The sequence below is a fragment of the Dipodomys merriami genome, unplaced genomic scaffold, assembly GCF_024711535.1.
Source record: "Dipodomys merriami isolate MVZ:Mamm:240054 unplaced genomic scaffold, mDipMer1.0.p SCAF_22, whole genome shotgun sequence".
Taxonomy (NCBI): Eukaryota; Metazoa; Chordata; class Mammalia; order Rodentia; family Heteromyidae; genus Dipodomys; species Dipodomys merriami.
This window is the reverse complement of record NW_027203604.1, coordinates 10,323,927-10,349,250: the sequence shown is the minus strand read 5'-3', so window position 1 is coordinate 10,349,250 and position 25,324 is coordinate 10,323,927. Positions and strand designations below refer to the sequence as shown.

Genomic DNA, 25,324 nt, shown 5'->3' with positions numbered 1-25,324 from the left:
TGTATGTGTGTGTGCGCACATGCACACACACACACACACACACACACACACACACACACACACACACACACACACACACACTCACTCACTCCAAGACTTCAGCAAGAACCAGAAACACCTACAATGTATTTGCTCATTCATCCACATGACCTACATGAATCAAGAAACCCACACTTAGTAACACAGAGCAACAGGCATTGTCTCCATGACAACTAGTGCCTTGTGTTTTCTTTCCAAGGAAATTTTGGATCAGCACAGCAGCATAGCCCACCACAAACAGGAGCAGCAGCCTAGTAAGCACAGGGCGAGTAAGACATGAGCCCCTCATCCCTGTGATTTAGAATTCACTTGAGATCATCTAAAACTGCCACCTATCCTCGCTTGGGCAACATTAGAACCTCTTCTTCTGGACTCAGCGTAGACAGGAACTGCTCTCCCAAAGCACATGCACAATGTCCATCCTGGTTGAGCAAGAACACAGAAGGCCACCAGATGGGCAAGACCATCTCTACTCCACCCTGAAGTCCAGAAATTATCCACTTCCCACAAACATTCCAAAGTACTGATTTTATAGAACATGAGCTGCATTACACATGCATTTAAAATACAGCCTTGGAACAAAAGAGCAAATGGTTTCTAGGTGAAATGAAGGCTTTTGTAAGTAATGTAATAGTAATAAATGGAACATATGAATGCATACATATAGTGATGTCTGATATAACAGGGAACACAAAATTCCAAGCATTTATTCATGTATTAACTATGCTATAACTGCAGTCCTAAAACTGCTTCAGTCCTGATGATAGCACTCTGCTATGTGGAAATTTACAGCAAACATTTTATCTGTAAACCAACATGCTTGGTGGACACTTCCTCGTCTACATAGGCTGTGTACTCTGAAACCTTCCCTTATCTACCTCTTTCTCTGCTCCTCACCCTAGGTAAGTCAGAGAACCAGCTCTTGAATTTGCAGGAGATTGATTCTAGGACCTCCCACAGATGCTCAAATCAAGTTCCTTCCATAAAACATCATCATATCTGTATCTAACCCAAGTACATACTCCTGTGTACTATCTCTCAATAACTTGAAACACCTAACGGTGCAAATACTACTACCATTGTTACACTGTATTGCTTAGGGAATGCCAAGTGTGGAGAGAGTTTATACTTGTTCAGTATGAGACATTTAAAAAATATTTTCAATATATAGTTGATTGAATCCCTGGATTTGAAGCCCACAAATATGGGAGGCCAGTGGCCTATGTTATGTGCTAAATAGTAGCATAGGAGTATAATACTGATAGCTATATCCCAGTTACTCAGGAGACAGAGGAACTCATGGTTCAAAGCCAGCCTAGGCAGAAATGTCCATGAGACTTTCATCTCCAATTAACTATCAAAAAACCAGAAATGATAGACCACAACCCTTAAGCAAAGAAGGCAAGGAAGAGTGCAAAGCCCTAGCGCCAAAATAAGTAAATAAGCAAATAAATATTGTGACAGTACACATTTGAACAAAACCACTGCATACCTAACTGTCAGATTTTACTTTCTTGGGACCAAGGCAAACTTTCCTGGTCACAACAGATAGACTGACCCAAAGTTTGATTTTACCTGCTTGTAGTTTAGAGACGTCTGCATATCACAAATAATGACTAAAGAAAATGCTAACACAATTTGCTCAGCTATTTACTTATATATCTAGTTTGAACTACATGTGGCAAAGAGCTGCAGTCCAGTAAATTGAGAGAGGAGTACTGAGTGTGGGATTGGCCAGGCTAAGTCCTCCCTTCCCTGATGGTATACAGTTTGAGATTGGAAAGGAAGGAGAAAGAAAGAGTGTAGTGAGTTGTCTTTTGCACAAGAGCCATTACCTAGGACACAACACACACACACACACACACACACACACACACACACACACACACACACACACACACACACACACACTATAGAATCAGACAGTCAGATTGAGGGAAGAGCTAAAATCCTAGAGCTACAGAGTCTCCTGGGAGGCAGTTTACTGTAGATCCTCAAGGGTCTGAAGTCTTGACACTGGGAAACTCAGGGATCCACCAGTAATCATAATTCTAAGAGTTAGAATGGCACCAGCACCAGCCACTATTTCCAGGTGCTGGCTTGTGAGCTAAGAAGCAAGATCTTTGATCCCTCCTATCTGGAGCCTGGGCCAGAACAGTATCTCCCCCAAAACCAGCCTACAGCATGATAACACCACCTTCCTATCTTCCTGCAAGCTGATCATGTAGTATGTTCATTCAGCCATATTGTCATTGCAAGGATGCGTCGTAACACGTACACACGCTTGCTCCTTTCCAGGGTGGCTTGACAGGTTGCCTTCTGCAATCAGTGTTTCTGTGCCCTGGGGAAGCCCTTAGGCAAGCCTCCAAACTCTGATTAAAAACTTCTCCCAGCTCTGCAAAAGGACTGATGTACACACATGCATTTTAACCCAATCATTTGTAGGTTACCAGAAGGGAAAAAAAGGGCAAGAAGCAATCAAGTCCCAGATAAGCAAAGAAACTATCAAAGGGGAAGCCTTATAAAATGCCTGGAGCTTTGTTTAAAATTTTTGATATTTTTCTTCACTAAGGTAAGTAAATGCCACTTCTGTTAGGTGAGTCCTAGATGTCTTGCTTCTCTGTGCTTACTCCTGATCACTAAATTTAAGTATATCCCTCTTCCTGCCACACGGTTCTATCCCTACAGGGAAGCCCCACATCCTTTAGCTCACCCTAGAGCTGAGAAGTTCGTAATATATTTTTCAAGTAAAGCAACATACTTCATTTTCAAGTAAGTATCAGAGTTGTACAGATGGTTGTGAGCAGAATTTTACACTGTTACTGTGATCACATTGCCCTCGGCTCCACCCCTAGCCTTCCTCCAATGCTGGCTTCTCACTGAGGGAATTCAAGCCTCTCATGTTCCAGGCCAGGCACCTTCAAAAAACACCCATAAAACACAAATTTTCCTGTGCCTAAAAAGCAGTGCATAATGTGTTCCAGGACTGCCAGACTGGACTTCCTGTGAGCTAGAATGTTCTAAAACTGTGCTACCTATCCTGGGAGCCAGCAGCCATATCAAAATGTAACTTACAGGACAGAGGAACTGAATCTTTAATTGTTTTGTTTGTTTATTTATGCCAGTTCTGGGGCTTGAATTCAGGGCCCTGTGCTTTCCCTTGGCAATTTTGTTCAAGGCACTCCGCTTCTGCCTTTCTACTGCCTTTTCTACTGCCTTTCTACTTGGAGAAAAGAGTCTCAGGTGCTGAGATCCTGAGGTCTCAGCCTCCTGAGTAGTTAGGATTACAGATGTGAGTCACCAGAGCCTGAATCTAAATTTTATTTTAACTGACAAACTTAAAGAGCTACATTTAGTTGGTGGCTAGTGTCTTGAGGAGCATAGGTCAGCTTCTACTGATTTCTATGACCACCATCCAATAATCCAGACTACTTCCCTTCAGCACCTAGTTCCTCAGGCCCTTTTCCTAATAGGCCACACACATTTCCATAACTGCTTTACCAGATAATGTCTGTACTTCAGATCTCAGCACAAATCAGGATGCCACCTTTTCTTCCTGCTCCCTACAAACTGGCTCCTTCCTTCATGCTAATCACCATTAAATAAAATCATATTAACCTAATAGTTTCCCCTCAAATTGCCAGGTCTCTCCCGTCACACAAAGCAGAGGACATGCTCAGTCACCACAGAGGAATGACCAGTATCTATAGGCCATCTGCAGGCTTGTGGAATGAGATGAGCATCCAATCCTGATGATTGTGCTTTGAAGCTAACCTGAACAGGAAGGTCTTTGAGACTCTTATTTCCACTAAATTTCCAGAAAACCCAGAAATGGATCTGTGTTGCTAGTCTTGAGCAAAAGAAGCTTTGGGCGCCCAGGTCCTGAGTTCTAGGATCAGTACCCCAAAAACTTACCACTGATGGCTCTAGTCTGTAATTCAAACTAATCTGAAGTCAGAGAGGCAGAAGATTAATGTTCAAAGCTAGCACGCAGGGGAGGGGCGGAGGAGGGGCGGGGGAGGGGACGCTTGGCCTAGGTAGTAGAGTACCAACCAAGCAAGTAAGGTGAGAAACTATGAGGCCCTGAGTTCAAAGCCTAGTATCAGAAGAAAAAACAAAAACAAAACAGAAAACAAAACTATTGCCAGGAGCTGACAGCTCATGCCTATAAATCTTAGCTTCTCAGAAGATTGAGATGAGGATCTAGGTTTAAAGGCAACTTGGGCAGAAAAGTCCATGTGACTCTTTATCTGCAACTAACCAGCAAAAATCTGAAGTGGAGGTATGGCTCAAGTGGCAGAGACTCAGCCTTAAGAGACAAAGTAAAGCAAGAGTGCGAGGTCCTGAGTTGAAGCTCTAGTACTAGCACAACAACAAAACAACAAATTTAACTGTCCTTTCTCAGGAAATGTGTGTCTGAGGCTGTCTGCTCATGAAGCCATCAGCTCACACACATCAAGTGATGCTCCCACAGACAGAGAGCAGAACCGCTAGATGTGCCCAGCATTCTTCTCCTAATAAAACTACCATTGTATACATAGCAGATCTGTAAAGAGCAACATAGTCAGTACATCTGGGCTGAAAAGAGAGTAAGTAACATGTGCTCATCAACATCTTAGAGAGGACAAAAGCCTCTCCAAGAAGTCTCTGAATGCCAGGCACCAATGGTACATCTCACCTAAATAGGCCTGGGTTGGAGTGCAGCTCAGTGGTAGAACACACACCCCTGGGTTCCACCCCAGCACCACAATGCAAAACAAGCCAAGTATGAGTGGCTCACACCTATAATCCTAGTTACTCAGGAGGCTGAGATCTGAGAATCCCAGTTCAAAGCCACAGTTGACAAATCTGAGAGACTTTTTTCTCTAATTAATCAGCAAAAAGCCAGAAGTAGAGGTATGGCCTTGGGTGGAAAAAGTCAAGTTAGAGTATAAGGCCCTGAATTCAAGCCTTAGTACTGATACAAAAACAAAACAGCACAGCTGGCCTTGTGCAGACAACAAGCACTGGATATGGCTGTGGTGCTATGTTTTGAGTATGTCATTCAAATTTCATGGTGTGGAAACTGAACTCCCAAAGTCACACGTGGATAGCACGGAAGTGAGACCTTGGGAGTCAGTAAGGTTAAATGAGGTCAAGGAGGTGAGGACCCCCTGATGGCTCTGGTGATTTTATACAAAGAGGAAGAGACCTGATCTGGCACAGCTCTATCTCAGCACATGAGGCCCTCACAAGTTATGATGTAGCAAGAAGATATCACCAGATACCACCTCTAAGCTCTTGGACTTCCAACCTCCACAACCATAAGCCAAAGAAGCCTTTACTTGTCATAAATCAGCTAATCTGTGGTAGGAAGAAAAAGCAGACAAAGATATAAGAAGCATCATGCCAAGAAACCCTGTCAGGACATAAAGTGACACCTTAACTTGCTAGATCAATGTCAGTCATAACTGCTCTAACACTCAGGAGACATAGCCTTAGCAGGGACCTAGAAGTAAACAGGCTACTGAAGCAAAACAGCAGTTCCTAAAGGTTCCATAGGCTTAGACAACACTGTGGAGCCAGGTACTCAGACCTGTAATCCTAGCTGTTTAGGAGGCTGAGATCTGAAAATCTCAGTTCAAAGCTAGACAAGGCAGAAAAGCTCATGAGTCTTTATCTCATGAGTCTTTATCTTCAACGAACCAGCAGAAACGTTTGACTGGAGGCATGTCTTAAGTGGCGGAATATCAGCAGTGATTGAAAAAGCAAACTAGCACCAAAGAGAGAGAGGGAGAGGGAAAAGGGAAAGGGAGAAGAGACAGGCTAACTGCTGTGGAGTTCAGCACCAGCTATGGAGAGAACAGAATAAATTGACTGCTCTGCCAGAAAGTGACTGGCCCAAGCATCTGTGGCCCTCCATGATCTCCATGGAGGAGGTAACTGGGCTTAGCCGAGGCCCAAAGGAGCTTCCTGTCAGTCCCTCATGTGAGGATAGTAAGAATGCACAAGGGCCCCCTCAAGGAGCCAACTACACCAGTTCCTTTATCTTGGGCTTCTGGCCTTCAGAACTAGGAAAATATAAATGCTTCCTATTCCAATCACCCAGTGTATGGGATTTCATCATGCTGGCCCATGCTGACTGAGACAACTCAGAAATACACACTGACCGTGCGCAAACTGGAACAGGTGGCACTTCCTCACGTGGTTGGTCCACATCTGCCCAGCTTGGCTTAGCTTGCTCTATCAACTCTGCCCTTAGGGAGTAATTAGCCAGTAGGACATGAGAAAAAGAGTGCACTCCCAGAGTGGAGGAGAGCACCTGGCCACTTCACATACCTTCACACTTTTGGACTATTTCATTGAGAAGAAGAAATAAGACTGGTGCTTACCAACAGGTACTTAGTGGCTAAGAAAAGAGGCTCCACTCAGGCCTTTATCCTTGTATCAGCCACCTCTGACAAGTCCTTCTGACAAGTCCCAATCAACACCCAATACCCCAGCCACCATCAAGAGACACAGGAAGCCGGGGAGGGGAATCATCCTCAGGTCCATAGACAGAGGGCTGCACTGTCCAACCCACCAACCATGAGATTAAGAAGGTCCAGCCCTAACAGGCAAATCATGTGACATGACAAGCCTGGAAATATGAAAAGAGCATCTGCTCTTCCCAGCTTACCTTTCAGAGTAGGACTGGGACTGTCCTGTCCATCGGGTTGTCCTAAAGGGTCATTTGGATCTGGAACCTCCACTTCACCTGGGAAAAGAACACAGGTATACATCAGACAAACCCTCACTTCAGAAACCTGTAATTTGTGTCTCAGGAAAAGACAAAGGTATTTGGACAAAATTTCTCACTGTTTGCAATAAACAAGGAGGGACTAGGTATTATGACAACTTGTCCAGGGGTTACTTTCTTTCCTGCCTTCCTTTTTATTTTGGCTAGAAATTTAACCCAGGACTTTAAGTATATTACTCAAGTTCTTTACTACTGAATACTGAAACAGAAATGTTTCTATGACTTTAAAAACATAGTCGTTTAACCAATGTCTGATTTAATTGTGGCCATGCTGTTGGAAGCACATTTACTGTTCTGTGACAGTCATCTAAGATTAATTCATTAGCGAAGACAGAAAAAAGAGTTCATGAATCTAACAGAGCCTAAGTGTGCCACTAAATGAAAAATGAGCATTCCCCTTAGCTTCCTAGTTTCCACAAATAATCACACATCTTTGAGATCCACTCATAAAAAGCATTTCAAGGAGTTTCACAATAAGGAGCATCTCATACTGTAAAAACCCTCCCTCCTTCCCTCCCTCCCTCCCTCCCTCCCTCCCTCCCTCCCTGTCTTTCTTCCTTTCTCCCTTCCTTTCTCTTTCTTTGGGTCTGGTCATGGGGCCTGAACTCTGGGCCTGGGCCTGGGAGCTGTCCCTCAGCTCTTCAGCTCAAGGCTAGTGCTCTATCACTTGAGCCACAGAGCCACTTCCGGCTTTTTTTCTTTTTTTGCTTATGTGGTGCTGAGGAATCAAACACAGGGCCTCATGCATGCAAGGCAAGCGCTCTACCACTGAGCCACCTTCCCAGCCCCTCTTCCTTCCCTCTCTCTCTCTCTCTCTCTCTCTCTCTCTCTCTCTCTCTCTCTCTCTCTCTCTCTCTCTCTCTCTCTCTCTCTCTCTCTCTCTCTCTCTCATACCTGAGGTTTAAACACAGGGTCTGGGCACTGTCCCTTAGCTTTTTCACTCAAGGTTGGCACCACTTGAACCACCTTTCCACTTCTGGCTTTTTGTTGGTTATTTAGAGATAAAGACTCTTATGGACTTTCCTACTCTGGACTGGCTTTGAACCATAATCCTCAGATCTCAGCCTCCTGAGTGGCAAAATCTTTATTTTTTAAATCTCTCCCATACCTTTCTTGGGCAACCACACCACCTTCCCTTGGACAAATAGATGCATGAAATATAATACTACAACACTTGAGGGCTAGTGGTCCTATCACTAAAACCAAGGTGGTATATCAACTACACAAAGCAGTCAACAAATTGCTGCTGCAAAATTAAAGATTTGCTAGGATCTAAGGCGGAATTTTTTTATTTTGTTTTTGTTTTGTTTTTGTGCCCATCCTGGGGCTTGAACACAGGATCTGGACACGAGGTCTTAATTTTTTGCTTAAGACTAAGCTACATCTCTACTTTTAACATTTTGGTGGTTATCTGGGGATAAGAATTTCATGGGCTTTTCTGCCCTGATCTGGCTTTGAACAATGATCCTCAAAAAATCAGCTTTCTGAGTAGCTGGAATTACAGGCATGAGCCACCAGCACCTAACATAGGATTTGAAGTTTTAAATTGACATATTACAAAAGAAACAAAAATCAAAGCCCAGTGCATGTACTAAGCAGCAAAATGTAGTGTTAGCTATCCCCCTAATGCTGACAAGGTCACAGTGACTTTGCATAAATGGGCCAGGCTCTGCTTCCTCTCCTCCAAGACCTGCCCAGACTGGAAATGTCTCCACTTCTGAATTGGAAGCTGACTAAGATGAGTCTGCAAATCGTTCCCCCCATGGAATTGGGACATCAGGCTTGTATTTCTTCAGGGTGTGTATTTATATGACTTTTTCACACTATTTGTCAATTCCTAAGCAGTTAATAATTCTTATGTCTCCTATTTTCAATATGTGTATATGTAGATATAATACGTGTGTTTGATTTCGTGCCAATTTAAAATGTCAACTGTATGACTAGATTTTCCTAAATGAATATCCTGTACCAGCAAGAAGAATAGAAGGCTGGATGGAAGTGTGACTATCAGAACATAAAATGGCTTGGTGAGTTGGTGCTGTCAGTACACAGCTCACATGGGCTCCACACATGGAACAGGAGTTTGGCTGTGAGACACGGGCAGGGAGTAAGCAGAAAGACTTGTCTGGTGGAGCAACATCCCTGACCTACCCTGTTGCAGAACCTACACTGTTCCTACTGCACAGCCACAACCCAACAACCTACTTGGCAATCATTGTTGCTGTACCTAGTAATATCTCCTCTGCGCTCATGCTGAGTAAGCAGTCTCCTTATCTTCAGAATTGCTTTCTGTCAACCAAGGTACAAAAATATGACATGGAACATTACGGAACGCATAAACTTTAAATTGTGTGTAGTTCTGAGTAATGTGATGAGTTCGTGAGTCATCCACTCAGATGCAAACCACTGCTTGGTCCAGAATATCCATGCTGTATGCCCTGCCTGACCACTGGTCACGCAGCAGTGATCTTCATTATCAGACTGACTATACAGTGACATGTTTCTTGTGTTCAAGTAGCCGCTAAGCAGTAGTCTAATGTCACATCTCAGTGTCCTTGCCATTCACCTTTCTCATCTCTTCATGCATGAGTTGTATCAATTCACATCATCTCAAGAGGTACTCAGGGTGAGTGCAGTATAATAAAGTACTTTGAAAGAAAGAGAAAAGACTAGAGTCACATAATTTCTATTGCAGTACACTGTTAAAATTGTCTGTCTCGTTAATCTTATTAATCTCTTACTGGGCCAAATATATAAATGAAACTTTATTACAAACAGGAACAAACACCTACATAAAGAGTCTGGGACTGCTGGGCACCAGTGGCTTGCACCTGTAAGCCTAGCTACTCAGGACATTGAGATCTGAGGATCGCAGTTAGAAGCAGTCTGGGCAGTAAAGTCCATGAGGCTCTTATCTCCAACTAAGTACCAGAAAACCTGAAGTGGTGTTGTGGCTCAAAGTGGTAGAGCACGAGCTTTGAGTGAAAAAGCTCAGGGACAACACCTAGGCCCCACAACTCACACACACACACACACACACACACACACACACACACACACACACACACACACACACACACACACACACACACACACACACACACGGGGGGGAGGGAGAGAGGGAAAGAGGGAAAGAGAGAGAGAGAGAGAGAGGGAGAGGGAAGGAGAGAGAGAATCTGGGATTCCTTATTGCTATGCATCCTCTGATATCTTGGGACCCGCCCCGCCCCAGATGAAGAAATGACTAGTACTTCATATCAAGGATCCTTTAGTTTCCCTGGTTCAGGTTTCCTCTGTCTCCAGCTATCTGACAAGCTTGCTTTAGCAAAGCCTGTGCCCACATAGCAGGAAGAGTTGTGGAAAGGTTGTGGAGTCTTCTGCACTCTCAAAGAGAACATTATGAAAGCAGACACATCTCAACTCCTCAGCACTTTCTCATCTGAAAAGAAGAACACTACTCTAGACAGATCATGTGGCTTCATATTAGTGACATTTCAACAGGTTGTTCCATTCCATACCAAAGGCTCACACATGTTGAAGAGTTGTTTAAAACACCTTTAAAAAATATTTTATTGTAAAGATACTGTACATAGGGGTTACAGTTACACGAGTCCTATCAAGCACTGTTACCCCCTCCTTTGTTTTCCCCTACCATCCCTTCCTTTCCTACCTCCCCAACTCCTCCTTCCCTGCTGCCCCAGGGAAAGGTTTAAAGTTCAACATAGTGTCTTGTATGTCTCATTGTTACAATGAGTAAACCTGTATCCTTGTTTCGGTATTTTGTTATTTCTCTTCCCCTCCCCAAATTAGAAAAATGTATATATAAGACATAGGACACCAGAATCAACTACAGTGACAACAGGGGTTATACCATGGGGGAAGAACACACAAAAGAAACAAAAAAAAATCACATAGTACATTAAAAAGAACAAAGATAAAACCTCTTATGTCCCTATCTTAGGGTTCATTTAACTTAGCATCATCTTATATGGTCATACGTGCATAGCTTTTTTTTTTGGGGGGGTGGCAGTTATGGGGCTTGAACTCTGGCCCTGGGCACTGTCCCTCAGCATTTCAGCTCAAGACAAGTGCTCTGTACACAGCTTTTGACCTTTTCTGTTTGTCTGGTAAGATTATCCTAGACATATACTAGTATTACAAATAAGGAAAACAGTCCCCTATGACCCAGGAATCCCACTTTTAGGCATTCACCCAAACAATCACAAAGAAGGCCATACTAAAGCTACCAACACAACTATGTTTATCACAGCATAGCTAAAATATGGAACCAACACAGATGTCCCTTATAAAACACCTTTTAGGGGCTGGGAAGGTGGCTCAGTGGTAGAGTGCTTGCTTTGCATGCATGAGGCCCTGAGTTCAATTCCTCAGTACCACATAAGCAGAAAAAGTCAGAAGTGACGCTATGGCTTGAGTGGTAGAGCACTAGGCTTAAGCTGAAGAGCTGAGGGGCAATGCCCTGGCCTAGACTTCAGGCCCCATGACACCCCCCTCCCAAAAAATACACCTTTTATATTCTGTCCCTCTCTGCCTCTGTTTTTGTCTCTCTAAAGTTCTGAGTCTTGAACTCAGGGCCTGGTGCTCTCACTTGCTTCGTTTGCTCAAAGCTGGTATTCTACCATGTGAGCCATTCTTCCAGTCCAGTATTTTTGCTGGTTAATTGGAAATGGAATCTCTTGCATTTTTCTGCCTGGGCTGGCTTCAAACCCCAAGTTTCCAGACCTCAGCCTCTGAGTAGCTAGAATTGTAGGTTTGACACCCTCCCGTTTTACTTTTAATGATTTTATCCAGGAAAGGGCTCCAAAGCCAAGCATCAGTGCTGATCAGGGACCTAGAATATGACTGGATTCATTGGTTTGAATGTCATTCAATAATACTATGCCAGCAATTAGACACCAAACTCTTTGGAGAATAGCTGAATAGTACACTGACTATCATTGACCCAGTAATTTCAGTCCTTGGGCATATTCTGAGGAATACTTTATCAAGGCCCTGTGTGTTCAGGGTTGGACCAATAAATGTTTATAGAACAACAAGGGACAAGACTCACTGTTATATTAACAATGCTTATTGGCAGTCATTTTCATAGCCTTGCATGGAAGAGCTAAAGGCACAGGCCCCACTCAAATGAATGTGAATTTTGAATAACAGACACTGTGGATCAGTCAAGAAAAGCCTTCTGCAAACCTTTCAACATAAATCACTCATGTGGCACCTTGATAATAAATCAGTAAAAGAGAGTAAGTATGCATCTGAAAAGTGGCATAAAGGTGTGTCCTGCTCCCCAGGCTTGCTCTTAAAGAATGCAATTATCTCCCTCTCATTAACAGCAAAGACACTATTAAGCAAGAATTTACTAATGAAGTTCAAACCTATGCCCTTGAACTTGAGTCCATGGTGCTATTCTGGTTTTTGATTTGTGTTTCTTTTAAAACATGTTTTGTTGTTCAGACTTTGCATCCATTAAACCCTTCACCTGTCCATCTGAATCAGGATGCATACTGTGATATAATTAGATGCAGTCTTCAGAGCAACATTCAGAAAACTTCAAAGCCATCTGATTTTTAATTACTGAGGCAGGAATTCTATTCAAACCAAGCTTGGAATCCTTGGATTTAATCCTCATGAAAAAAGTATAATTCCTAGGATATGAGAATGGATTCATGATGCAGAGACTACAGCCCGAGAGAAGGATCTGGCTGCAGACCAGTGGTCTCTTGGAAAGGAAGTATATAAATCTGACCATAAACTGCCTGCATAGAAGTTCCCACAGCACTTCCTCCTGCCCATCTGTAACTGGAAATGCCAGTCACATGCTCCAAAGACTCAGCAATGCAGCAAAAACATCCCTGGAAATGCAACCGTGAAGGGGAAATTCGTAGTTGGAATGAGCAGTGTATACAGTCCTAAAAAGGTGAATGAGCCTGGGAGCTGAGCCAGGTAAAAGGTGTCTATATTGAAGCAATTCAGGGTTCCAGGAATGCTCTTGTGAAAATCTTATGCTGTGTTTTCAATGCCAGCTAGACTTGAGTGGAATGGCTAAGGGACAGTGCCCAGGCCCTGACTTCAAGCCTCAGTAATAGCAACAACAACAAAAAATAATAATAATAAACTGCCAGCAAGACCCACATAGCACTGAAAGGAAACTGCCAGTTTATTGTTGACTAATGGTCTTAACAGTGTGTAATTTTTTTAATTTCCATTTTGTCTAATTGTGAGCTGAGTAAATATATTTTAGAAAATATCTCTTGCCAATATGATCTTGGCTTTGATCCCATTTCTTCAGCAAACCTATTAAACACCACAACTAGTCCAGGTACTGGCTCAACTCCCTCCACGACCACTTCCCGAATGCTTTCCTACCTTCTCCTTCTGACTAGCCAGCAGTGTGCAACAAAAGTCTACTGTCAAGAGGCCAAGGAAATATTTGGTTGAAGAAGGAGAGAGGACCCTAGGGCAGCTGAATTGAGGTCTTGCATGGACACTGCCTTTCCAACATCTACCACCCTGAGGGCTAGCAGCCAGCCTGGCCAGGTCCCCTCCCCCAGATTTTGCTGGGAAGTTAAGGAACTGCCCCATCACTAGGACAGCAGGCTCTGAGGCCTGCTTTCTCTAATGTGCCTGCTTGTTTCTGCAGCAAACCAGTAGAGAAAAAGCAATGAGCGATGCTTAGAAAACATTCGAGTTTGCTGCATCCTTTCCTTGGGTTTCAGGGAAGATTATTTTGATTTACCAGCCAATCCTGTCCCATCTGGATTTTAAAGATGTTTTGAATAAATAAAATATTTACAATTTAAATTGTTTAAAATGTTAAAGATGTTCAAAAAATAAAATGAAAAGAAACTCCACTGCCTTGGGAAGGAAGGTTCTTTACTTGATTCTTCTTCTTATTTTTGTGCTGATACTGGGCTTGAACTCAGGGTGAGAACTGTCCTTTAGAATTTTTTCTCAAGATTGCTACTCCACTACTTTGAGCAACATCTCCAATTCCAGCTTTTTAATGGTTAACTGACAATAAAGAGTTTCACAGATTTCCCTACCAGGGCTGGCTTTGAACAATGATCTATAAATCTCAGCCTCCTAAGTGGCTAGAATTACAGAAAGCTGACCCTGGCCTGCATCTGTGTGAGTGGGGTTGTCAGTTTTTAATCCAGGGCTGCACATGAGTCCTGGGTTCCCCATTTATGTCCTTGCTTGGATTTCTTGTGGAAAAGTTTCATAGATATAATCCCTATGAGGCTTCTGTTTCCGCACCTGATCTTTGTATCCATCCCTTTTTGGGTAGTCCTCATACTGCCTCAAAAAGGTTTTCATAGCACTGATTTTGACTTGAAAGTGACTAATAGGGCAATCAGGCTCAGACTGACAGAGAACTGCCTGGGAAAGAATGAGCAAGTTACTGGAGGCCATATAGGAGTCAGTAGACTAGACTGCTCGTGCCAGGAAACTGACAAATACCTGCTTGTGGCACCAGCTAATTCTTCCTTCCTGGTGCCACCTTCTTACTTCTAGGCAGTGTCCTGTTCATCCTCCCCCCCAAACCCCATAACCCCATCCCTCAGCAGTCAGTCATCAGTTGAGATATGTCCATCCTCTAGGCTCCCTCTCTCTGAGGATCCCAGCAGTATGGGGCTGCCTCAGCTCACCCACACCAAATTCTTCAGTTCCTCTCCTGCTGGCTGACATTCCTTTCTGACACAATGCTTATGCCAACACCATTCCACAACTCAGGAGCTGCATCAGCTCCAAGGGCATTTGGGGGAATAGATGTGGGGCCTAGCCTTGTACAGCCTGACCGTATTTGGTGATGGTCTTGTTAGACATTTACACAGTTCACACGTTCCAGCTTAGGCACATCATCCTCACAACTTTCCTCACTTGCATGACCACACCTGGGTCTTTTTCTGCTACAGGATGCCTGGAGAGATTCTCCTTTTTTCTAGTCCACTATGCAAAAAAAAAAAAAAAAAAAAAAAAGGCTCCTTTTTCCAGGCTTGATCTCTGCATGACCTACTTAAATAAATGACATCAAGATTTTCAGGTATCAATGGCTCACGTGCGTAATACTAGATACTCAGAATGCTGAGATTTGAGCATTCCAGTTCAAAGCCAACCCAAGCACGAAGATTCTTATCTCCAATTAATCATCAAAAAGCAGGGAGTGGAGCTGTGGCTCAAATGGTAATCTTGAGCAAAAAAGCTAAGGGACAACACCCAAGCCTGTAATTCAAGCCCCAGTACTGTCACTCACACATATAGATAGACACACACAGACATACACACAGACATAGACAGACAGACAGACAGACAGACAGACAGACAGACACACACACACACACACACACACACACACACACACACACACACACAGGAAAGGCAGCAAGGAGATAATCTATCACATACATAGACTGGGAGTTTGTTTTTCATCAGAACCCAGAGAGATAACATAATCAAAATATAAATAGAAAAAATTATCAACCCATAATTCGACATCCAGACAAATTCTAATACAGAAATGAAGAAGTTAGGACATTTCCTGATACCTAAAATATTAAACATCTGTCTTTAACAAAGTACTCTAATGGAAATAGCAATGAGCAGAGATGAAAAGCCATTGGACAAGAATTCTAATTCACACGAAAAGGATAAAAAGAACACCATTAAAAGAACCAGGTACAAGGAAAGGCAGTGTAGGCATGCCCTTTACGACTCCTTTTTTGCCTTCTTCACTTATTTGTCTTAAAAGATTATTGCACCAGGCTAGGCACTGATGGCTTGGATTGTAATCCTAGCTTCTCAGGAGGCTGAAATCTGAGGATTTCAGTTCGAAGGCAGCCTAGGTGAAAAAGTCCATAAGACTCTTAAATCAATTAACTAGCACAAAGCTGGAAGTGGAATTGTGGACTAAGAGGTATGGTGTCAGCCTTGAGCAAAAAGCTAAACAAGAGCTCCTGGTTCCAAAGTCAAGTCCCAGTAGGAGCACAGACAAGAGCTTATTGCATTAAATTCTAACTGTAAAACTATGTTGGGCTGGAGGAGTGTGTGACAAGCAAGTGCATGGCTGAGTTTAAAGACTAGTACCCCCCCCCACACACACACACACGCACACACAAAGGCATTAAAAATCAAGATGCTACCACTAAGAAAATAATTACATGCACATGTGAACAATCAAAGAAAATTTGAAGTATAACTACTTATATTTTATACACAACTAAGAGAGAAACTGAGGAACAGAGAAGACCCAAAACAAAAAAAGCAAGTCAGGTATGGTAGTGGCTCATACCTGCAATCTCAGCACTCAAGAGTCAAGGAAGGGAGATTAAAAGTTTGAGAGCAACCTGGATAACAATGCAAAAATGCTTTCTCCAAAAACAAAACAACAAAACATAGAAAGACAAATACTAAGCCAGACACGGCGGTGCATTCCTGAATCCTAGTTTACTCAAGATCACTGAGTTGAGTTTGATGCCAATCTAGGCAAAGTTAGCAAGACCCTATCTCAAAAAACAAAAAATAAAATAAAATAAACAAAGGATTTGGAGGCCCTTTTAAAAGCTTGTCTCAGCCTTGATGAGAACAGCAAATATCAGAATACCCAAATGCTCATCACCTTAATGAGTTAATAAATAATAGTGCAGATACATTACAGTTAAATGATAAATAAGTAACAACAGAGGTGACAAATGTACTACAGTGCCTGCCAGCAATCATTTCAAGTTTTGAACATTTTACCCTGCTAGGCACTAGTTGAACTGCTTTTCATCATCCTCTTATTTAACCCTCAAAGTAAGGACTGTAAAATTCCTCTCATTGCCCTCAATCACTGTAAACAAACTGTTATACCTCATTGACTTGCAGTTTGAAAAATAAAAAACAAAAAACTTCGTGCAGGAGATGCAGAGGGTAGTGGTCAGATCACAAACAGGCAAAGCAAGGCAAGAACCAACTAACTGTGGCAAGCTACATACCACTCTTACACATGCAGAGACTGAGCATTAAGCCACCAAGACTGCACATAAGTCAGATCTATGCTGAGGTTGGAGAAAGGAACTGGGTGAGCTTCTGTTGGAATCCTTTAGGCATTTCCTCTGCGGTTAAAAAAAAAAGCTACATTAATTGCTTAAACAAAAAATAAACCCAAATACTTAATCTTTGTTTTTTGAGTTTTGAAATGAGTGAATTATGCAACTTAAAAACACCTATTACAACCAGATGCTGCCTATAATCCTAGCTATTCAGGAAGCTGAGATCTAAGTATTAAAAGTTCAAAGCCACTACAAGCAGACAGCTCTGTGAGACTCTTACCTGCAGTTAACCAGCAAAAAGGTAGAAGTGGACCTCTGGCTCAAGTGGTACAGCAGCTGCCTTGAGTGAAAAAGCTAATGAAGAGTGGCCTGAACCTGCGTGCAAGCCCCGATACTGGCACATACATACACACATTATCTATTGCACAAAACCAGATGTATTTAAACTCTCTGCCACACCCCCAAGCAATTGCCACCACTTAGGGAAAGTAGTTGCATTCCAGTCCTGAACATCCTCCATCCAACCAGGTCCACATACCAGGTACCATTAGATGATGTCTGAATTCTGCAATTTGAAGAGCAAGGGTAGTGACAACATAAACATCTATATTTTACAGTGATACAATTGTAGCACTGAAGTTGAAAATATTAAAACAATTTCAACCACTGCTGGTGAGTGGTTATCATAAAAATGCATGTAATTGCCAGCTATGAATGCATTTCTCTCAATTACTGTCTGTGGCACTTTGGAATTTCTCCTTTTAAAGGAAAAGAATTTACTGCAAGAATTATGTTAGCAATCATATCAACAGACACTACTTATTTCCCAGGCCACTGTAAAGATTATATATAGAGAAAATTTTTTCTATGCATTGTTTTACTTAATTGAGACTTGTAAACTCATAAATCATGGTCATTTCCAGGCTTTTCTTTGAGGATCTTCTATTTTCACAGCCAAAAGCCCTAAAGTAATCAATCCTGGCACAGTGTTATGGGTGATGGCTACAGGGTAAATGTTCCTGTGTGTCCCTCTGCACAGCAGGTGGGCTCCCCTCTGTATGTGAAGCCCTTTTGCCTTTATAACCAAATGGTACCCAAGAATCTGTTATTCTTGCAAAAACACGTGTGCATGCCTGCAAAGATTGGGCAGCCCTGTTGTTTTGCTGCTATGTTAGCAGTTGGATTTGGTTTTTTTTTTAAAAGACCTTATTTTTTTTAAAGGTGAGGGGTGGGATGGGGGTAGAAGACAAAAGACCAGGCACTAACGATTTACAACTGTAATCCTAGCTACAAAGGAGGCTGAGGTCTGAGGATCACGGTTCAAAATCAGCCTGGGCAGGAAAGCCTCAAACTTTTTTTCCCCCTGCAATTAGCCAACAAAAAGCCATAAGTGGAGTTATAGCTCAAGGGTAGAGTAAGCCAGCCTTGAGTGAAAAAGCTAAGGGATACTGTCTGGGCCTTGGGTTCAAGCCTCAACACTGGCACAAAAACAGTGGGGGAGGGAGGGAAGGAGGAGAAATGCTGACAGCTGGCCTCACAGAGATGCCTGAGCTGGATGCCTCATCACTGAGAGAAACAAGGGTCAAACGACCCTTGCATGACGACCAGGCTTTCATACAGCCTCACTTACAGTGGCATACTCTCCCAATAGATGACCTGCATTTTTCTAAAACTTACCCTTGGATCTTTTACCTTAAAAAAAAATTCTTAGAGCACATTTTACCCTTTCTACATTTCCTGTTCCTTCTTACCTAATCTCAGGGGCGCCTACGAGTGGTAAAAGGCCTTTCTGAGACTCAGATCCCAGGATGGAGAGACACGTTAGCACATAGATGAAGGGCTGATGGCCTGGGCTAAGATTCCTTGTCCATGACATTGTAGTGGGAGGTCAACCAAGCTCCCTGCCAGGAAGAAACCCTAACAGGATTCTGTGTCTGTAAGGCTGGTGGACTTTGGGATCAGAGCAGCAGCAAGGAGAGAGGCTACTAGGGAGAAAAATTACCTGCAAATAATTTCACATTGACAAAACACCCTCTTGGGGGCCTGGGCTGAGCAATTTCCTAAGTCACACAGTGCTGAGATCCCATCTGTCCCTTTTTTTCCCCTCACCCATTCAGTTTCCCTCTCTGTCTCTACATGTCTCCCTCCCCTTACACCTCTCTTTCCTAGTCTGTATGTGTCTCTCATATTTTACTTCTGCTTTTCCTGCTCCAGGCCTAAAGTCCTGTTCTGCTTCTTGTTTTCACTCTCATCCTATCCTCCAGATTGCTTTTCCTTCACTCCAATGGTTCTGTCACCATAGCACATGTGGCATTTTAGACTATCAAGTTGGAAAGGGGTCCTTGGTTTCCCCTGAGTGAGGGCAAGAGATATTCCAAATACCTCTGCACAGAGAAGACCTCACCACAGAGAACTCAAAGCTTGGAGGTCTGCTCTGCTCCAGTCTACATTGGATTTCTCCAAAGCCTATGAGTCAAAATAAAAATTTAGGTATGATCTAGTCCAATAGTTCCAGTTCCTGCCTCTGCCACTCATTAGCGCTGATCCAGGGCTCCTTGGCAACTTTGTTTCCTAAAATGCAAATGTGGGTGAGGAAAGCTCAGCCTTTGAGTAGCTGTGACAAATAAGTAAACAAACAAAACACTAACAAAAACTTTGCCAATTGTACCTTGAGTTCCTAACAAGTCTACATATAACCATTAGTATATATTGTTTTCTCATCTGAGTTTTTTTCCTCTAACAACTCATCTGGAATACAGTCATGACACACAGGTCCTGGGACCATCATTAGTGAACTTAGCAAGGGGCAGAAATACTAGCCATTCATGTCAGTGGACCAGGGAAGTTGTAACCTGGAGTCATTAAACACAAAGGGCCTTCCTATTGTTAAGACTTCTTGGTGCATTGTAATGTACCAAGAAAAGTAATCAGAGATTTCCATATATTTTTTAGCGTGTGTGTATGTGTGTGTATGTATGTGTGTGGGTATGCGCACACACACACTCTGGGGATTGGACTCAAAGCCTTATGTACTCTGAACAAGTGTTTTACAATAGAACTACCACCCCAGTTTTGGGTTTATTTCTTCATACAACATTGTCTTCTTTGAGAGCAACAACATGGCAGACACCATGGTTATGGTATCCCTAACTTTCAGATCTGAATTTGGCTGGGCACCATTTGCTTATGCCATTTATCCTACCTACTTAGAAGGCTGAGATCTGAAGATCACAGTTCAAAGCCAGCACCAGCAGAAAAGTTCAGAAGATTCTTAATTCCAATTAACAAGCAAAAGGCCAGAAGTGGACCTGTGGCTTAAATGGTAGAGCACCAGCCTTGAGGCAAAAAGCTAAAGGACAGCACCCAGGCCCTGAGTTCAAGGTCTAGTACCATATAAAACAAAACAAAACAACAAAACAAAAGCTGTGCTTTGAATGCAGAATTTGAATCTTTTTTTGGGTTAGCAAAAGGCAGTACCATCCCCACCCATGATATTAGGATGCATCAGTGGACTCCACCACACCCCATCAGCCTAACAAGAAAGAGAAACAACCAGCCAGACAACGTGATACACTGTAGACTAGTTGTCTTGGATGTAATTTCAACACAGGATATTTTCAGCTTCTGATAGGGTTATCAGGACACAGTCCTTGGTAGGTTTGAGGTGCATCTGTATTTGCAAAGTGTTTACAGCCACTGACTAGAAAATGCTTCCAGATGCCCAGAAATGTTGACTATTGAAGGCATCTGTTGGCCTATAATCAGGAAGGGACCAACTTCTTTATAGGAGTTAGCTCAACACCAATAAAAATGCAAGCATAGAACAAGAAGGTTAGCCAGAAAGAAACAGCATCTGAGTCAGAAAGGAATCAAGAGGCAGAGGCACTGAACCTGGAGTTCACAGGAAAAGATCCTGGACCAAAAGCTTGGCCTCTCTGCCTTCAAGCTCGTCCCAGCTGGTTTAACAGTTAGTTATTATGCCATAGTAAAGTTCACAGCCGTGTTTCCAAAGAGATTCATTATTTATGCAAACACACTGCTTCTCCATGTGTACTAGCTGGAAGAGTGCAAGGAGCCCTTAATGGGCCACAGGCCTGTTTAAAATATTTACCAATATAGATGCCAAGTCTAGCACCATGTAAAAGTAGATGAGGAGAAGAGCTGCAATACTTTCATCCCGGAGGGTAAACTGTAGAAATGCTGGGGGTTCCCAGAACTCTGCTTTCTTTGTGCCTGGACCATTCCCACAGAAGAGGATGACCTTTCCTCCATGGTGGGGGTGGGGGGGAGGAAGGGGGGAGAGAGAGAGAGAGAGAGAGAGAGAGAGAGAGAGAGAGAGAGAGAGAGAGAGAGAGAGAGAGAGCTGAAAACAAAACTTAGGCTTTATATAAGTTCTATACTACTGGTTTATATCCCCAAATAACCAGGAAGAGTTTAATTAGTCACTTCTCTATAATTTCTTGCCCTGACTCAGACCTTTGAATTTTGAAGATTTTCACAGTTTGCAACACATACTTCATCTAGTCTGGTGTACAAGCACTCTGGTCTTCTTCTTTAACTGTTCTCTTGTGAAGGCTTCCACAACCACATAAAATGAACTAAATAAAAAATACATCTTTCTCTTTGCATCTGTCTTATGTCCGTTTAATTCTTAGGCTGAACCAGAGACCTCAGGAAGCAGAGGAGGAATTGTAATCCCCCACACCAGGAGGTATGATCTAGAACAAAGTGTGGCAGGATTTGCCATGCAGCTTTCCTCCTCTGGAATAGGTTCCTTGAGTAAATACTTTCAGCACAAACCAGCTAGATAACTGGTTTACAAGGGGAGACCATGGCAAGGTTGTAAGGAGAAAAGGCACCTTGGGACTTGCCTATGGATACATCCAGGGTGACAAATTCCCTTACTTAAGGAAGAGAACTATCTCTGACAGCCCACTGACACAAGAAGCTTGGCGTCTCTGTGGAATTGAAGGTCCACCTGGTTTGCTTTTGCTATAACCCCTGCTTTCACTGTATTTGATGCTGGTATAATTTGTGCAGGGGAAGGGAAAAAACAAATCGTTTAAATAGGGATACAGGTGGACCCATTGCAACAATGAGATGTACAAGAGATTATATTGAAAAACAAACTTTACAATTTTGGCTGGGGGAGAGGGGTGGGGGGTAGGAGATAGTAAGGGATGGGAAGGGGAAACAAAGGAGGAGGCAACAATGCTTGATAAGAAATGTACTCATTACCTTGCCCATGTAATTGTAACCCCTCTGAACGGTATTTTCACAATAAAAAAATAAAGAAAGAAAGAGTCCTTGTGTGCTTCTGGCTTATAAGCCCACCTCCAACCAGATATTACCTGACATTAAAAATGGTGCTAAGCCAGGTGCTGGTGGCTGTGATCCTAGCTACTCAGGAGGCTGAGATCTGAGGACAGTTTAAAGCCAACCCAGACAGGAAAGTCCATGAGACTCTTATCTATAATTAACTACCCCAAAAGCCAGAAGTACCAGCTTTGAGCAAAAAAGCTTAGGAACAGCACCCAGGCCCTGAGATCAAGCCCTAGGACCAGAGAGAGAGAGAGAGAGACAGAGACAGAGACAGACAGAGACAGAGACAGAGAGACAGAGAGACAGGAGACAGAGAGGAGAGAGAAAACAACAGAAAAGAAAAGAAAAGAAAAAAGAAAAGAAAACCCAGTGACCAAGTCAGGTGCTTGTGGCTTATGCCTGTAATACTAACTACTCAGGAAGCTGAAATGTAAGGATTGAGGTTTGAAGCCAGGTCCAGGCAGGAAAGTTTGTAAGATTCCGATCTCCAAGCAGCTACCAAAAAGCTGTAATTGAAGCTGTGGCTCAAGTGATAGAGCACCAACTATGAGTGAAAAAAAACTAAGAGAAAGAGTGAGATCTTGAGCTCACACCCCCGGATCACCACACACACAAAAAAACTATTCTCCGTCACACAGGCAAACATCACAGGAGCAGGTCACAGGACAGAACTGGCTGAGGGCAGGTGAGGACATCTTCACTCGAAGACAGTGTGGAAGCAGAAGACAGTGGGCAACATCTCTCAGACTCAAAACAACATATACACCCAATACCCGCAATTCTACTGTGGGTAATATGTCCTACAAAGCAAGCTCACAGGGTTCATATCCTGACTTTTGCTGTCTCTGTGATTTAAAAAAAAAAACACATGATGGGTAGTTTTTTTAAGTGGTTCCCTTCACTTAATATAAATAAAGACTTCAAAAATCATCCATCTTGGTGCCTGCAGAAGTTAGACATTCCTCTCCCTTGCCAAACTATTCCATAGAATGAAATGGATGTTTTCTCTGTTCCTCCACATAGGGACATCTGGCAATTACCAGATTGACACTGTTATAAATGAAGCTCTTAAAAACACTGTGTGAAGATCTTTTTGTGGAGTTCATGTGCAGGTCTTTGTATGAACATTTTGTGCAGGTCTTTGTGTGGACATGAGGTTTCCTGCTCTGGGCAGCAGCATCCCCTCCATGCCGATCCCTTCGGCTCTCTCTCTCTCTCACCTTTTTATTTCTGGGGAGTGAAGGCCTAAACTCGGGGACTTGGCATTGTCCCTTAGCCAGTTAGTTCAAGGCTAGCACTGTGCTACTTGAACCACTTCCGAATTATTACTGGCTAAATGGAGATAACAATCTTATAGACTTCACTGCCCAGGATGGCTTCGAACAATGATCCTCAGATCTTAGCTCTTGAATAGCTTGGATTACAGGCATGAGACATTGGTGCCTGATTCCCCTTCACTTGTACGTGAACTTTAATGAGCCCATAATTGTGCCCAAACATAAATTACACACTCCCCCCCCTCCAGATCTTCTTTAGCAAGATTCTGACTCTGAAAGTGGGAGAAGGGGCTTTTGTTCCTGTCTTCCACTCAGGACTACCCACACTGTTAATCTATAGTCCCGGTTGTGGACCTTGGTATGGGAGGGGGGAGGGGAAACCATGTCTCAGACTATGCCCAAGTGGATCCATGTTCCAGTGTGTCCTTTCAGATCTGGGTAAGCAGTGACAGAAGCTGAGAGCAAGGCCCATGGATTGGCTGATGGAGGTCATCACAAATAAACCCTTCCTTATTGTGAAATTTTTAAATATAATTTGTACACTTGGCATACTTGGCTTAATTTGCCCATTTATAATACCCATCAGATCCCCATAGGCATTTGAGTTAGAGCCCTGCCAAGTCTTAGCTGCAGACACAGGAACTCTTTCCAGAGGCACCACAGTTTATAGACCAAGGAGTTAAGGGCACACTTCTTCTACACAGCTAAGTTTCTACCTTTCACTTCCTTGACCTCTCACTTTCTACTTCGTGAACATGTAATTAGAAAGCAGCATCCCCAGATGCCAGCACCCTGATCTTGGGCTTCCCAACCCAAGGAGAGAGAGAAGGGCTGGAAGAAGGGTGATGAAGCTTAAGAACCACCAACTCAAACAGCATCAGCAATGTTCTTCTTTTTCCCATTGTAAGAGGATTCAATATAGCCTGAAGCTGAAAGCTAAGCCAGAAAAATGAGTGTGTTCTTGGTCTTCTGTCTACCAAGAAAGTGATGGAACCACCATGCTATGACTGCAGGAAGATGGAAGCATCTGAAAACTATGCAAGTATGCTGCCTGGTGAAGAGCTGAAGAATCTGACCAAAACCAAGCAGAGGACTTGAACAAATGTTTCTCCAGAGGTGATCACACTAATGACCAACATGCACATGAAAAATATATTGAATGTCATCATCGGTCATAGGGCAATGCAAATCAAAACCACAGTCAAGTATCATCTTTCAGCCATTCAGAGAGGATAGTAAAGAGAATATAGCAAGCCTGGACAGGATGTAAAGACACTAGAAGACTTTCTCACTGCTGGCAGGAATGAAAAATTGTACAGCTGCCATGGGAAATAGTGTTAGTTTCTCAAAAGACAAAAAAGTGTAAGTAAAAGACAGATGGAACAGGTGTCTATCAATAAATGAGCAAAATATAATCTATATAGACAATGGGATATTATTCAGCTTACTACAGCAGTAAACGTCAAAAAGTCACATTGAAAATTAACTAGTAATGTGCTGGTATTGGGAGGTAGGCCTTTAAGAAGGGATTATCCAGATTATCCAGAAAGAATCCTTCCTCATGAACTTAATACAGTTATCAAGGGAGTGAGTTTATTATAAAAAGGTGTGCTGAAACAAGGATACAGGTTGACCTATTGTAACAATGAGATATACAAGACATTATGTTGAAAACAAACTTTACAACTTGAGGGGGAGGAGTTGGGAAAGTGGGGAGGGAAGGGTTGGGGGGGGAAACAAAGGAAGTAACAATGCTCGATAGGAAATATACTCATTACCTCACTCATGCAACTGTAACCCCTCCGTACAGTATCTTACAATAAAAATATATATTTTAAAAAGGTGTGCTTTCCCTTTTC

The 25,324-nt window shown here is 42.8% G+C and overlaps 1 protein-coding gene across 1 annotated transcript in view; it reads right to left on the bottom strand.

Annotated features, from left to right (window-relative positions):
• The window catches only part of Ror2 (receptor tyrosine kinase like orphan receptor 2), a 210,839-nt gene that overhangs the window by 38,767 nt on the left and 146,748 nt on the right, over nt 1-25,324 (bottom strand). Inside the window, exon 2 of the mRNA XM_070033324.1 lies at nt 6,698-6,775. Coding sequence (XP_069889425.1) covers nt 6,698-6,775 — 78 coding nt within the window. The remainder of the gene's footprint in view (nt 1-6,697; nt 6,776-25,324) is intronic.